Source organism: Peromyscus californicus, unplaced genomic scaffold (assembly GCF_007827085.1).
Source record: "Peromyscus californicus insignis strain IS unplaced genomic scaffold, ASM782708v3 Scaffold_9__1_contigs__length_137607984, whole genome shotgun sequence".
In the NCBI taxonomy this organism is placed as follows: domain Eukaryota; kingdom Metazoa; phylum Chordata; class Mammalia; order Rodentia; family Cricetidae; genus Peromyscus; species Peromyscus californicus.
The window spans coordinates 122,681,145-122,696,782 of NW_026294617.1; the positions used below are offsets into that span (position 1 = coordinate 122,681,145).

At 40.3% G+C, this 15,638-nt stretch overlaps 1 protein-coding gene across 1 annotated transcript in view; it reads left to right on the forward strand.

Moving 5' to 3' along the window:
* The window catches only part of Col24a1 (collagen type XXIV alpha 1 chain), a 271,849-nt gene that overhangs the window by 61,390 nt on the left and 194,821 nt on the right, over positions 1 to 15,638 (forward strand). The window contains 3 exon segments of the mRNA XM_052731052.1: positions 10,934 to 10,987; positions 12,717 to 12,761; positions 15,567 to 15,620. Of these exon segments, the coding sequence (XP_052587012.1) occupies positions 10,934 to 10,987; positions 12,717 to 12,761; positions 15,567 to 15,620 (153 nt within the window).

Genomic DNA, 15,638 nt, shown 5'->3' on the forward strand with positions numbered 1-15,638 from the left:
CAATCTACAGAATGGGGAAAGATCTTCACCAACCCCACATCTGACAGAGGACTGATCTCCAAAATATATAAAGAACTCAAAAAGATAGACCTCAAAATACTGAACAATCCATTTAAAAACTGGGCTACAGAACTAAACAGAATTCTCAACAAAAGAATCTCAAATGGCTGAAAGACATTTAAGCAATTGCTCAACATCCTTAGTCATCAGGGAAATGCAAATCAAAACGACTCTGAGATACCATCTTACACCTGTCAGAATGGCTAAGACCAAACACACTGATGACAGCTTATGTTGGAGAGGATGTGGAGCAAGGGTAACACTCCTCCACTGTTGGTGGGAGTGAAAACTTGTACAGCCACTTTGGAAATCAGTATAGCAGTTTCTCAGAAAATTGGGAGTCAATCTACCTCAGGACCCAGCAATACCACTCTTGCACATATACCCAAGGAGTACTCAATCATACCACAAGGACACATGCTCAACTATGTTCATAGCAGCATTATTTGTAATAGCCAGAACCTGGAAACAACCTAGATGCCCTTCAGCCAAAGAATGGATAAAGAAAATGTGGCACATATACACAATGGATACTACTCAGCAGTAAAAAAAAAAAAAAAATGACATCATGAAATTTGCAGGCAAATGGATGGAACTAGAAAATATCATCCTGAGTGATGTAACCCAGACTCAGAAGGACAAACATGGTATGTACTCACTCATAAGTGGATACTAGATGAAAGGCAAAGGATAACCAGACTACAACCCACAGCTCCTGAGAGGCTAGATAACAGGGAGAACCCCAAGAGGGACGCATGGATTGCCCTGGGAAGGGGAAATGAATAAGATCTCCATGAGTAGACTGTGGGTGAGGGGAGCAATGAAGGGTAGGGGATGGGGGATGAGAACATAAGGGAATAGGATGGTCAAGCTGGAACAGGGACAGAATGGAAGAGCAATGAAAGAGATACCATGACAGAGGGAGACACCATGGATGCTAGGGAAGTTCCCAGAAATCCACAAGGATAACCCCACCTTAGACTACTAGCTTTAGCAAAGAAGGTGCCTGAACTAGCCTACCCCAGTAATCAATTAGTGAATACCCTAACTGTCATCATAGAGCCTTCACCCAGTAACTGATGGAAACAGATGCAGAAAGTCATGGTCATGAACCAGCCGAGCTCCGGAAGTCCGGTCAAAGAGAGGAAAGAGGGACTCTATGAGCAAGGGGCATCAAGACCATGATGGGGAAACTTACAGATACAACTGAACCAAGCGAGTGGTAACTCATAAACTTTGGACTGATAAGTGTGGAGCCTGCATGGGACTGGACTGGGCCCTCTGCATGGATGAGACCTTTAGTAGCTTGGTCTGTTTGAGGGACCCCCAACAATAGAAACAGGATCTATCCCTGGTGCATGAACTGGCGTTTTGGAGCCCACTACTTATGGTGGGACACCTTACACAGCCTTGATGCAGGGGGAGGGGCTTGGACCTGCCTCAGCTTTGTGCAGGGCTTTGCTGACTCCCCATGGGAGGCCATATCTTTTCAGAGAGGGGATGGAGGGTAGACTGGGGAGGAAGGCTGGGGGGAGTGGGAGGAGACATGAGGGAGGGATCTGTGGTTGGTATGAAGAATGAATAAACATTTCTTAACAAAAAAAAGAAAAATAGTGAAAGGAAACAGGATTGGCATATGTTTGAAAACTGTAGATTTCATACATTATACCTAAACCCACGTATTTTTCAGTGCAGTTCCCAAAGTTCGTTTTGTAGGGCAGCAGTCAGATGTTAATTCTAATGTTGCTTTTTAGAAGAATTTACAGGGTTACTGGTTCGATTTACCAACAGTGTGTTTATTGTACTAAGTTACGTGGTTTCAACATCTGAAAAATGTATACCACAGCTGACTTTCCAGGACTGAAGGCAAACATGAAAGGAGATAGCATCGACTCTCAATAACACCCAGACAATAACCATCAAAAAACAAAACAAAAAGAACAAAAAACTGTTTTAGGCTGGGGAGATGGCTCATTCAGGAAGGGCTTTCCTTGCAAGACCGAAGACCTGAGTTCGATCCACAGAGTCCATGGAAAATCCAGTACAGAAGTATGCATCTGCAATTTCAGTGATGGTGAGGTGTGTAGAGACCCAGACCCCTGGAAGTGTGGGAGCCCGCTAGCCTGATCTCTGTGATGCACTTCCAAGCCAAAGAGAGACACTGTCTCAAACAAAAGGTAGAGGGCACCTGAGCACCAAGGTTGACCTCTGACCTACACATGTGTGCTATGAAGGCACATGCCTGCACTTGCATGCACACACTTACACGCGCATGTGTGTACGCACACAGACATCAAAATTCTTTGAGATCTCTTGGACTTGAAAGGACTAGGTTACAAGTAATCAGATCATGTTACCTTTAAAGTTTGAGAGCAAGACTGAACTAGGTTTTACTCCTGGGAAAATTGATACCCTTAAGGGATGTTTATTTTTCTAACTATAGAAAAGAATTCGCCACCCCTCCACCCCATCTCTTTCTCATATAGCTTTCTGTTGGAGGAGTCTATTTAAAGTAAGCTATGTTTTGGCTTCTAACCCCAGTGTTAGGAGTTCTGGAGTATAAGTGGTCTGTGGAGCATCTGTTATTAGTGTCTATATTTAGCCCATGGCAATCTTAAACACATAGAGCACACGATTGTCTCAATGCAAGCACTCTCTGGAGAAGTCACAGACAGTATTTTCTTTGCTTCAGGAAAAAGTTACAGTTCGTTGGGTCATAAAGGAAATGCTGAGGTATTTTTGGTAGATTGCCATTAATTTTCCAATGATTTCTTCTCAGTCAGGAAAAAAAATAGCTATTTTCTGCTTTCTACTTTATGGAACCATCTATTACAACCATATTTGGCTAACTGCCACATGATGAGTGTATAGAAGATTTCAGACCACAGGGCTTTGAATTTGCTTCATCCACAGGGCTAGGAAAGGGACACCCACTGCTCATTTGGAGAAAATCCAAACAGGGCATGATTTCACAGGGACGTGACACCAGCAGGTAGAGAGTCAGCCGGGTGATTATGTTCAGGGCTGATAACAGATGGAAAATGCAGAGAGGCTTGTAGGTCATCAAAATGAAGCATAAGTGACATACGGCGGGCAAGTCTAGTGTTTGGGGCTCTGTTTTCTTGGAGGGAAAACAGCAAGAGTGGCAGATACTGTGTCACAGATATTTTTTGAGATGAGGGGAAGGACAATGTCAGTTCTCAGATCAGGAACACGAGGTGATGACCGTTCTTTAAGAACAAGGCAGAAATGACTCCGAAAATGGAGGTATGGACTAACAAAGCCTACCTGGAATGATTCAAAGTCCTATTGAAGTCTACCATCATCTCAATTGAGGTGCTAGGCTTCACCTTTGACTCATGGTTCAAATTGTTCATCAGCTCAATTGAGGTGCTAGGCTTCACCTTTGACTAGTGGCTCAAATTGTCCTAGCTGTGTGAAAAAAAGAGGATGTGGAAAGTGTACGGTATCACAGAGTCAGCCACACTCCAGCCTTGATCTGCGGTGATCTTTCTCCTCCGTGGAGGACTTTTAAATGCTGGAAATAGGTGTGTATGTGTAGGATACACACAACTAAGTCTACAATGTAATTCATCTTTCTAATTCTAGAGAAATTATTCTAATCTCTTTCAACTGCTTTGTTTGATAAAGATATGCTTCTCTATATACTGATGTGCCAGCTTAGTGTATTTTTATCTATAAAATTTATCATTACCCTATTTTATTATCATTATTTAGTGATAATTGTTATTTATTTCTACTTTAGGCTAATATATATTAAACCTTATGCTAGATAGAAGAAAGTATATTATGTAGAAGTATTTATATTGCTTTTATTTTTTAATCCTGTAATGTATAGTCATTATAACCATTTGATGATTATTTTTCTGATTCTATACATATTATTTTTATGATTTCCTTGTAGAACTAGGAAAGTACTCCTTTTATTGAACACTCTCAGCACGAAGTTTTTCATTGTTTGCACATATCTAAACACACTGCAAGTATCTATGAGTGATCTAAAATATGAATGCCACCTGTATATTCAAGCGGAAGTGACGCTTCATGTTTGAAAACTTCCGTGTTTGGTGACAGTATCACTGTTAGACTCAGGCAAGAGGGAAACTTATCTTTGAGCTTTAGGAGGCTCTGCGGATCACAAACAAACACAAGGAATGTGCAGGAAAAGCACGTGGGTGGCATGCCATTTAGGATTCAGTGCCTAGCCCTACTGTAGCATGCCCTACAATTTTAGACACCACTATTGTTACAGTGTATTAGTTATTCAGTGCTGTATGAGAAATAACTCCAAGTAGGTAATCTTAAACAACAACAAATATATGTTGTTATAGTTTCCTTAGTCAGGAGCTTGAAAATGGCTTGTTGGAGTTGTCTAATTCATGAGCTTAAGGTTAAGATTGGATAGATGTCATAGTCATCCAAAGGCTTGACTGGGCTGACAGGATCTACCTGTTAGGTGGTGTGCTTACTGCCTGACTAGGTAGATGCTAGTTGGTAATAGAGATCTGACTTCCACAAGGCTCTGTGGGGGTCTTAAGAATGGGAGTTCTTCTCCTGAGATGGGAAACAATGAGTCCAAAGTAGAGAGGTTGCAGCATCTTTATCAGGACAGCTTCTTAAATCACTCACTGCCACTTTTGTTTTCTGTGTGTGATAATAAACACCAGCCATAATTTAACATGGAAGGGGTCTATACAAGAGCAGGACTATCACATATCAAAGAACACTGAGGTCCATCCCTGAGGCTGGCTGTCACAATTTAATACCGTGTAGGTCTCAGAGACATTCTGAGCATGTCTTTTCTGAAAGCCTGGAATGTCTGAAGGTGACATTAATTTTAGACACAGTAATGGCTTAAAATTATAATGAGGATTTGGTCATACAGTAGAAACAATATGGAAGAGGAATGTTAAACTAATTGTATGATTGAGTGCAGTGGACTTTTACACGTTGAAATTGTGGTTCTTAACAATTCAAAGTTTCTGTTGGCTGCTTCCCATTTATACTCTTATTTTTGATCCCAGGAATTATAAAATTAATGTGATAGTAGCAATACGTATACTTACAAATTCACAAATAATTAGCATCAAAAAACACCTGATATTTTAAATCTGGATTTACATAGATATTACATGCAAATTTTCATCAAAATTTTATCATTTACCCTCTCCACTGGAAAAGATATAAACACGAAATGCTAGAATGATAAAGTTTTAAGGATACAAATATTTCATAAGATTAAGGCAAAACTGATAAACGTAAATAGAAAATTTTAACCTGTTTAATTTTCATGCTCATTGACTTGAACTTACACTAAAAAACAGCAGCAGAAATCTTCAAACCTGTGACAGGCTTACGACTCTAGAAATAGTGAGTGGACTTAATAACCTATCACAAAATGCATGAGCAAGGCTTTATAATTCTCTACTTAAAGATTAAAGTGGTAGTTTTATTAGTTTCCAATTTCTGTTGCTGTATAACAAATGCTACAAGTATTGAGGACTGAGTTTCATGGTGTGGATCCAGACACTGCCTAACAGAGTCTTGCACTCACATCATCAGGTGGCGTTCAGGGTGCCATCAGAGCTGAGTTATCTGGAAGTCTGACTGGCAGAAAATCTTTATCTAAGCTCATTGCAGTTCTGAGAAGTTACTCTCTGAAGCTGGAGAATTGAGGGTTCTGGGTTCTTTCTAGCTTTGGGGTATAGGCCACCACCAGGCCCCATAGCCTATCAGCCTCTAAAGGCCAGCCACAACTTCTTGTCATGTGAGATTGTCCACCAAAGCTAAAATCATCAAGCTGCTCAGGGATATATCTATTTTCATGGTAGTAAGAATTTTACATAGATTTTGTAGTATAATTATGCAGTCAAATCCATCACTGTTGCTATATGCTAATTATTCAATGAAGCAAGTCACACATATTAGTCACAGTCAAAGAAGTGTGTAGTGATCACAAAAACAAGAAAAGACATCTCCACTTAGTAGCAATTTTTTAATTGATGATATATTGATGAACATGTATATAGAATAATAAATAATAAAATCCATTCTTTCTATCTATAATAGGGGATGTTTAATGAATAATAAATATTAAAATCATAAAATAGCTACCAGTCATTTCAACTAAACTGCTTGAGGGATAAAGTTAAGAGTCAGTAACTAGCATTTATACATGTTGGACGGTGACCAGAAGTAAGCAGGAAAGTTCCCTTGTGGTGCTGCTGCTTGAAGGTGTCTGGGAATTGTAGCGGGTGAGGAACTGACCCCAGTCCTTTCCCCATTTTTCCCTCGTTTTTCTTCTGTAGGGAAAATCACAAACTGTGGGAAGCTACTTAAGAGAGTAACTTCTCTCCCTGGACTGTGGTGGGACCGGGTTGTGGAGGGAGGTGGTGGAGGTGGGCGGTGGGGACAGGCGTGTTAAGTCAGAGATGGCACTTCCTTGAGTCAGTCCTGAGTGAGTGTCCAAGAATGGTTGTTGGTACCCCAGCTTTGTTCCTGGCTTGTCACACCTGTGTTAATGGTTGTGGTGGTGGTACGCACGTGGGGTTTGTGTGTGTGGAAGTTGTTGCTAGAGTTTTCCTGCCTGACCCACAGTCAGGGCAAATCTCTCTCACCCGCCAGTCCCAAGCCGCTCAAACCCGATCAAGTAAACACAGAGACTTATATTGATTACAAACTGTATGGCCGTGGCAGGCTTCTTGTTAACTGTTCTTACAGCTTAAATTAATCCATTTCTATTAATCTATACCTTGCCACATGGCTCGTGGCTTACCGGTATCTTCACATGCTGTTTCTCATCATGGCGGCTGGCAGTGTCTCTCTGAGTCAGCCTTCCACTTCCCAGCTCTATTCTCCTCCTTGTCCCGCCTATACTTCCTGCCTGGCCACGGGCCAATCAGTGATTTATTTATTGACCAATCAGCAACACATTTGACATACAGACCATCCCACAGCACCTCCCCTTTTCTTTTCTTAAAATGGAAGGTTTTAACCTTTACACATCTCTAACGTCAGCTTGGTATATTTGGGAATTTGGGCGTAGCTTCTCTTACTACTTCCTGCTGGAGGGGGGCGCTGTATCTTCTGGGGAAACAAAATTTTAGGATCATGGAGTAGTCCATGAGGCTGTATCATCTGAGCCAGTTGCCTTGAAACGGTTCTGGATGTTGGATCATCTGGGCCATGGTGTCATCGGAGACCTTTCAGGTGGTCTTGGCTGGTCAAACCTGATGTGTCTTAATCTGGAACAAATCCATAGCCTCTGGCTTTCTGTGGAAACAAAAGAGACTCTTTTCCAAAGCAACATATCCTTACATCCAAATTTTGAAGTCAAAGTATCTTTAAAATATACATACTGGTTTAACTCAGCTTCCTTTACAATCAAATATCTCTCTGTAGTTAAGAATCCCAAAGACAACACAATCCAGACTCTCTGTGTAATAGTCATCTCTACGTGGCTTATTTTTTATATTAATTTTACTGTCTCTTTAAAGACTTTATTTTTTAAAACCATGTATTTGTTTTTATACTGTATATATCACCTTTTTTTGTCTCTTTCAAGCCTACGTATATTTTACACATATTTTAAACTATTACATCTGAATCTGTCTTATTGTGAATCTATTGCTTTAAGCTGCAGCAGCTGTGGCTGTTGGCTCCGCCCACCTCAGTTTCCCAACATGGCGTGGTACTTTACCACCAGCTCTGGGAGCTATCGTGGGTCTATGCTTTTATCCAAGCAGCGTGTAGCCCAGAAACCTCTTTTTTTGTTTTGTACTAGCAAAGGCTAAATCCACAACGTAGCTTAATGTGCCACTTGCAGAGGCCTCATTCCCGCCATACTGCAGGTCGAGCGTGCACGCCAGCAACCCGCCAGTAGCTCAAACCGGCAGCTGCCGCTCATTTGAGAGAGACAATTAGGAAGCTGTTTTTAGCTTCGTTTTAGAATCTTTTTTCTCAGGTTTTAGATGGAAACTCTTGCCACCACGTTGGACGCCATTTGTTGCTAGAGTTTTCCTGCCTGACCCACAGTCAGGGCAAATCTCTCTCACCCGCCAGTCCCAAGCCGCTCAAACCCGATCAAGTAAACACAGAGACTTATATTGATTACAAACTGTATGGCCGTGGCAGGCTTCTTGTTAACTGTTCTTACAGCTTAAATTAATCCATTTCTATTAATCTATACCTTGCCACATGGCTCGTGGCTTACCGGTATCTTCACATGCTGTTTCTCATCATGGCGGCTGGCAGTGTCTCTCTGAGTCAGCCTTCCACTTCCCAGCTCTATTCTCCTCCTTGTCCCGCCTATACTTCCTGCCTGGCCACGGGCCAATCAGTGATTTATTTATTGACCAATCAGCAACACATTTGACATACAGACCATCCCACAGCAGGAAGTGGTTGGAGTTTCTACAGAGACCAGAGGTCAGCATTAGGTGTCTCTCTCAATTGCTTTCTACTGTATTTTGTATGACAGGGTCCCTCAGTGGACTTAGAGCACTCAGTTTGGCAACAGTGTCTGGACAATGAGTGGTCCACGCATCTCTACCTCCCAGTGCTAGAGTTAGAGGCATATGCCACGCAGCTCAACTTTTCACGTGTTGGGAATCTGAACCCTGGTCCTTTTGCTTTGCATCAAACACCTCATTGCCTGAGCCATGTCTGAAGTCCCGATTCTCTGTTTTCAGGACAACTTATTGAAATATAATTCACATAACACAAATTTCACTCCCTTAAATTTGTTATAGAATTTGATGGGTTTTAGTGTATTTAGAGTTGGACATTAATCATGTTCTCTAGTTTTAGAACATTTTCATTACCCCCCAAAGGTAACTCAATGCTCCGAAGCACTTCCATTCCTCCTGTTACGTCCACATCTCCACTTTGTGTCTCTGTGAATTTGCCTGCTGTGGACATTTCACATTAAGGGGATCACTTACTGTGTCCCACTTTCCTAATTATTTCACTGCAGAAAAACATCCAGCATCTCTAATTTATCAGATTTATGCAATACTTTTCCTCTTTTGTTTTCATTACCTGACTGTCATAAATACTTTCAGATATAATGTATTAGCTCACTGAGCTTGATTCCTGGAACCCACAGAGAGCACCAGTTCCACAAATCGGCTCTCTGCCCAGCATATATGCACCATGGCATGTATGCCCCACACACATTATGGAAACACAGCACATGCACAGACTCAAAAATTTTTGATGACAATGATGATGATGATGATGATGATGATGATGATGATGATGATGAAAACTTTTGAAGTGCATTTTACAGTTCAGTTCAAGGATCAGTGATACATCATTATAGAAAAGCCTTCACATCCAGTACTCAGCGCAAGCAGCTGGGTACTGAGTGACTCTGTAAGAGAATTCATGTTTATTGTCTTGTCATCCTTCAAGGCTTTTACAGTGTGGAATTCTCAAGAGGTGTTTCACACTGTGAACACCTTACGTTTGAGGTGCTTAGGTGTGTTGTGCTTTCCCTTGTAAAACTGTACTTCAAAGACTGAGTTTTCATATTTTTATCCCAGAATAATGAGCTGTTTGATAGAGCATTGTAAAAGAATTCTTAAATCAGACTACCTTTGTTTGCAGTCTAACCGTGGGCCAAGAACTTACCTTTTTTTGTACTTTAATTTGTTCAGATACAAAATGAGAACATTAGGATCCATGAAATAGATCTGCTGTGAAGATTAGAAATACATATATTACACTGTGTCTAAAGCCCGAGATATGGAAAGTGCTTGCTAATAGGCACTCTCTGGTTTAGCCTAGGGACCCCATAGGACAGCAAAGGTAGCTAATGAATTAGGCAGAATCCTGCTGATGTTCCCTCTCATTTGGTGACTACATAATAATAAAAAAGTTCTGTCTTTACTATTTTACTATTATTTGTATAGTATGAGGTATATAAAATAATGTTCATAAAATATAGAAATACTATTTTTTTTAAAAATCAATGAAATTTAATACAAAAACTGGATTACAGATAAGGGTTTAGGAAATTGATTTTTTTTTCTGTTTTACTGTGTGTGTGTGTGCGCGCGCGCGCACGTGTGCGTGTGTGTGCACATGTGTGCTCATGTATATACATGTATGTGTATGTGCTCACACAGATGCAGTAGCATACATGGAAGCAGGCAAGAGGTATCATTCTCAGTGGCCATCCACTTTGGTTTGGTTTTGATGTTTGAGACAGAATTGCACACTGGCCTGCAGCTCACCAGCTTGGCTAGGCTGGCTGGCCAGGGAATCTCAGGGATCTACCTAACTCTGCCTCCCCGGCACTGGGATTATAAATGTGCAGCACTATGCCATGGCTTTTTCACATGGGTTGGTGCAGCATGCATCCTACCAACTTACTATGTCCCCAGGCCCAGGAAATACATAGTTTCTGTTACAAAATTCTTAACCTAGGCACTCTGCATGTTATAATTGTATAGCTCGGTCCTCTTGTGGGACTCCTAACAGCGAGAACAGGGGCTGTTTCTGACTCCTTTACTGGCTTTTGGGACCCTACTCCTCATACTGGGCTGCCTGGTCCAGCCTTAATACATGGGGAGTTGCTTAGTCTTACTGCAACTTGATACGCCATGTTTTGTTGATACTCATGGGAGACCTCCCTTTCCTAAACAGAAACAGGAGGAGTAGATTGGGGGGGGGGGGACACCATAGGTGGGTGGAGGGACTAGGAGGAGAGGAGGGAGGATAAACTCAGTGCGATATAAAATAAATAAAAGAAAAAAAAGAAGTTATAATGTGAAAAATAAAAGAAACCGGTGAAATGAGTTCTTTGTATATTCCGGCTTTGACGGCGGCATTCTTCGTTTCTCTGCAGGGCTTTCCAGGTGACTTTGGAGACAGAGGCCCTGCCGGTCTGGATGGTAGTCCTGTGAGTACCTTGTGATGGTCCATCCTGACAGTCTCACATCACTCGTGCTCTGTGGCAACTGCATGTGGCATCCTTATGAGCGTATTCACGAACGACGCAGCTGGGCAGTTTCCACACCTCTGCGCACACTCTAGTCTGTCACTTTTCAGTGTGAGAGATAACCCAGAGTTTTTTGGATAAACCTCCCTCATGACAGTCGTTAAAATCAACCACTTTAACCACGTTTGAGTCACTTGGGTAAATATGACACAACAGTGACCTTCGTATGTGAAGGCACTAACTGTGCTCCTCAGTTCTGCACAGAGGTCTTCTGCTTGGGGTTATTCACGTCACTGTTCAGACTGGGGAAGAGGTGCCATTCAAGAACTGTTGCATTGCCTCAGAAGAGCGGTGATGGTGTGCTGGGTTTTCACACTGCAGGATAGCATGCTGGGTTTCCACACTGCAGGATAGCATGCTGGGTTTCCACACTGCAGGATAGCGTACTGAGTTTCCACACTGCAGGATAGCGTGCTGGGTTTCCATACTGCAGGACAGCGTGCTGGGTTTCCAGGCTGCAGGACAGCGTGCTGAGTTTCCACACTGCAGGAAAGTTGTTTTCACTTTTTCTCCTTCTGAAGAGTCTGTGCTGTATGCGTATTATTTTCGTCAGATTTTCAAATGATTAGAATCAATGCAAAATTTGTGTATTCTAAATTGTGACTGGTTCCTACATTTATACGTGAGTCAGTATCACAAAGACTATAAACATACTTTCTTTTTAGAATTCTCTGTCCAAATTAGCATTAGTTAGGTAAGCTAGTAGGTTTAGCTAAGGTTTTGCTTGTGTCTAAGCCATGGGATTTAAGAGAAAAATTAGAACTGAATCAGGTTAAGTTATTAAATATTTGAGTAATATTTTAAGTAGAATATTTATCAACTTTTTCATGCCCATAATTCTAGGGGGATCTAATTTCAAGTGTAATGAAGCAAGCATCATTTAGATTTTAAAATATATATATTGTGTACTTACAGACCTCATATGAATCCATTATTTAATTGTATGGCAATTTTATATCCCTGAGAGCTATTAAAGCTGGATTCACCATGTTTAAAACATGCTCTGCAAAACATGTTCTTTATTTAAAATATATCATAATTATTCTTGAATATCATTTAAACCTTTAAATACAAAAGTAAAGTAGATGTTTTTAGTGCAATTTGTAGGGTTTTTTTCAATAATTTATCATGTCTGTGTTTCAAAATGTAAATCACGGTGTGGAAAGGGAGATCATTCCTTTCCCTCGTTCCCTGTAAATTTAGTGACATTATGATTTTTATGATAAACAAAATCAGATATTATTTCTGTTTTAACATTAAAATAAAGGTAGAAATTTAAAGCAACGTTCTTCAAAAGATGTGACTTTTTTGGCCATCTGATAATACTCTTCTAAACTCTATATACTGACCATCTGTCCTTTCATGCAGTATACAGGCCAATATGTCTGTAATGTTGATTATTGATTTATTTTCTTCTTTATTAAGTACTTACAAGGCATAGAGAATTATATACCCTAACCTAGAGGGTAGTTTTAACATCTCAAAATATTTTTGAAAGAAGAAAATACTTTCTGCTTTTCAGTGGAAGCCAATTTTCACATTGTTTCCTAAAAATGTGTCATCATTTCAGAAAATCCCTCAGCAGATTGCAATCAAAATGAACACATTTTGTACATTTCTTTCATAATAGGGGCTTGTAGGTGGCATTGGGCCTCCTGGATTTCCTGGTATTACAGTGAGTATCACTAAATGTTATTTTTATGAAATAGTTTATTACGTAATTTAAATTGTTAGATGTGCTTTAAAAACTTAGTCAAATGAGTTTTCATGTTGTTGCTGTATGAACCCAACTTAAACATATTTCTCAAACAGACAGGAAAATTAGACTAGTAGTATAAATCAAAAAGACAACCACTGCTTCTGTGGTAAGCTAAAATGGCTTTCTTCTATAGATAATGTATGAATACATTGATAAATCTGTGACTGTCTTGATAAAGGCACTAGCAGGACTCAGTTTCTTTAAAAGTGTAAGATGTAGAAGAGCCACTTCCTGTAAGAATCACCTTTACTACCCAGTTGAAGACCAACAGAGTCTTCATGCTTTCTCTACCCACTTTTGGTGTGCCATGCTGTTGGTTACCATTGCTTTCTTAACTACTCTAGTGATATGCTCACCTGGGAGTATGGTCGGCATGGTTGAAAAGTCCAGAACTCAGTCCTTTCTACAATGCACTCATATGAACTTCTATGAATTGGCTGGTGGCTCCTTTGTCTAATATAATGAAGATGTGCTTTTGATCTCTTTCTTTGACTCAAAGGTTCTCTGCTGTCTTTGTGGGTTATTCTTTCTTTCACCCCTGGTGCTAGAGCCCAGACACCCTCAACTAGGTTCCCATGCATCTTCTGTTTGTTCAAGATTCTCCCAGCAGGGACTATAGTAGGTAGGGAATAGCAAAGGACTTTCGGGTTCCCCTGATGAGCTGAAACTCTCATAAAGTCATCATGCATTGCTTTTCAGAAGGCAATAACTTTTCAGGACAATAATTTGACACATAATTTCTGGAATGCTGATATAATGGTTCTGTATTTACTACCCCATTTTTACCTTATACTCTTCTGTTTCAGTGAGTTCTTCATAGCTTTTTTTCTCAATATCTCCTGATCCTAGTGATGATTCTTTTAGAATCACAAAAAAAGTAAAATAAGATATCATGAATTCAAAATACATTCATATCAAAGTGCTAGATTAAGCATTTGGAGACAAATTTAACTAAGACAAAATTTAAGAATTCTATATTGTTTGTGAAAAAAATAGCACAAAGAAAGTCTTTTGGTTTGTAAAATGACTCTCCAGCATTAGATAATTTCTGAACAATTCCAAAATACAGAAATTTATTGTGTGTTTTACGCTAATATCAGCTTTAAAGCTATGAACTTTGAATAAACTAGCCACTGTAGTGACATGAATGACTGTTTCCTATTGACAAGTTTGAAATTGCAAGCAGTGATTGCCCTTGAATATTTATTAAGCTGGAAAGTATTACTCTTTGCTACTAACAGTCCCATACATTTCACGACTAAACACGTTGGGAATAATTTGTCTCTGATGTACTTCACAAACTTTAAGCTCTTCCAAAATTACCAGTGTCATGTTTTCCATTCTGAAATTTGTATCATGTAAATGTAGACTACTGCCCATGCAGTAAGGAAATGTTGGGAACTAGAACTCTAGAAATTGCTGTATAAAATAAAAATATATTTTAAAGTTAATTCCTTCAGTATTCACTCCACATTTTATATCAAAACTGTTACATCACATTTATTAGGTTGAGTCTAGGGATAGGGTGGAAAATGGCACATGTGTCTGCTCTCAGCTAATATACAGGTTAAGAGACTGGGGGAGACATGTACTAAAGGATTTGGTACTGGTCATTCTATCTTCAAAGACTTGGAACATGTCATGAGCAAGAGCATGGCTGGGGGTGAAGAATGTACATCCTGTGTGTGTGTAGGATGCAGAGGAAGAGGAAAAGGAGGAAGTGGGTAAACACAGAGGGGGATCTAGATGTGTGGTGGGTATCTAAAAGAGGGGGGCATGATGCTAGCTTGATAATCTGAATTCTAGCTTAAACTGGTGACATTTTTAGAATCTCAGAAACAAAAGTTTTGGTTGTTGCTTTGCTTTTAGAGATGTGGTTTCCCTGGATGAGAGCCTTGAGAGCTAACACACTCACTGTGAAGCCAAGGCTGGCCCCAGACTCCGGAGTGCTGGGTCTACTGGGCTCAGCCACTACACCTAGCTTTGAATTTTTGTTCTTTGTTGTTTTACAGCTGTCCTCTCACTATGTTGCTATGTTGTCCAGGCTGATCTTGAATTCTCCAATCCACTTGCCTTATCCTTCAGAGTGGCTGTAGGTGCAGGCATGTGCCAGCCACGGTCACATTTACAACTTTCTGACTATTTGGGAACTGTTGACAGAGCATTGAACTAAAGTGGTTATCAGGATAGAGAATGACAAGGAAGCCAGGACAGAGTTATGAGAAGCAAATTGGGGTCTCAACACCAGAAACCTGTCCTCTCCTGCCTAGCTATTGACCATTCTGCTCTTTACTAAACCATTCAGATGAGGTAAAACACAGACACATCTTCAAAGTGTACAAAAGATTATCCCACAACAGCTCATAATGAACAAAATAGAAAGCTAAGCTGGTTGATTAATATATTTGACTATTTGAGGGGAACTTAACACTAAAATATTTCTACAAGGTGTTAACCTGTCTAGAAAAAGCCACAAATTGAGTGTCGTGAACAGAAGGAATATAAGAGCTCAGTGGAGGGAATGATCTTACTAGTGTAGACTCGGGTAGAATCAGGAAGAAGGATGGGATGCCTAGAGTTTAAGAGTTGAGTATTGTTTTTAAAAAGAAAAGTTGCTGGAACTGGGCAAAATGCTTCCAGTTCATTAACTTTTTTAACTGTACCATGCCCTCTTTCTAATCCTAATAAGTGCTTAATGATATCTTCCTTACCATTCCTCAGGGAAGTGTTGGTCTTGCAGGACCGACTGGACCCCCAGGAGCTCCTGGCCCAATGGTATGGCTCTATTTGCTT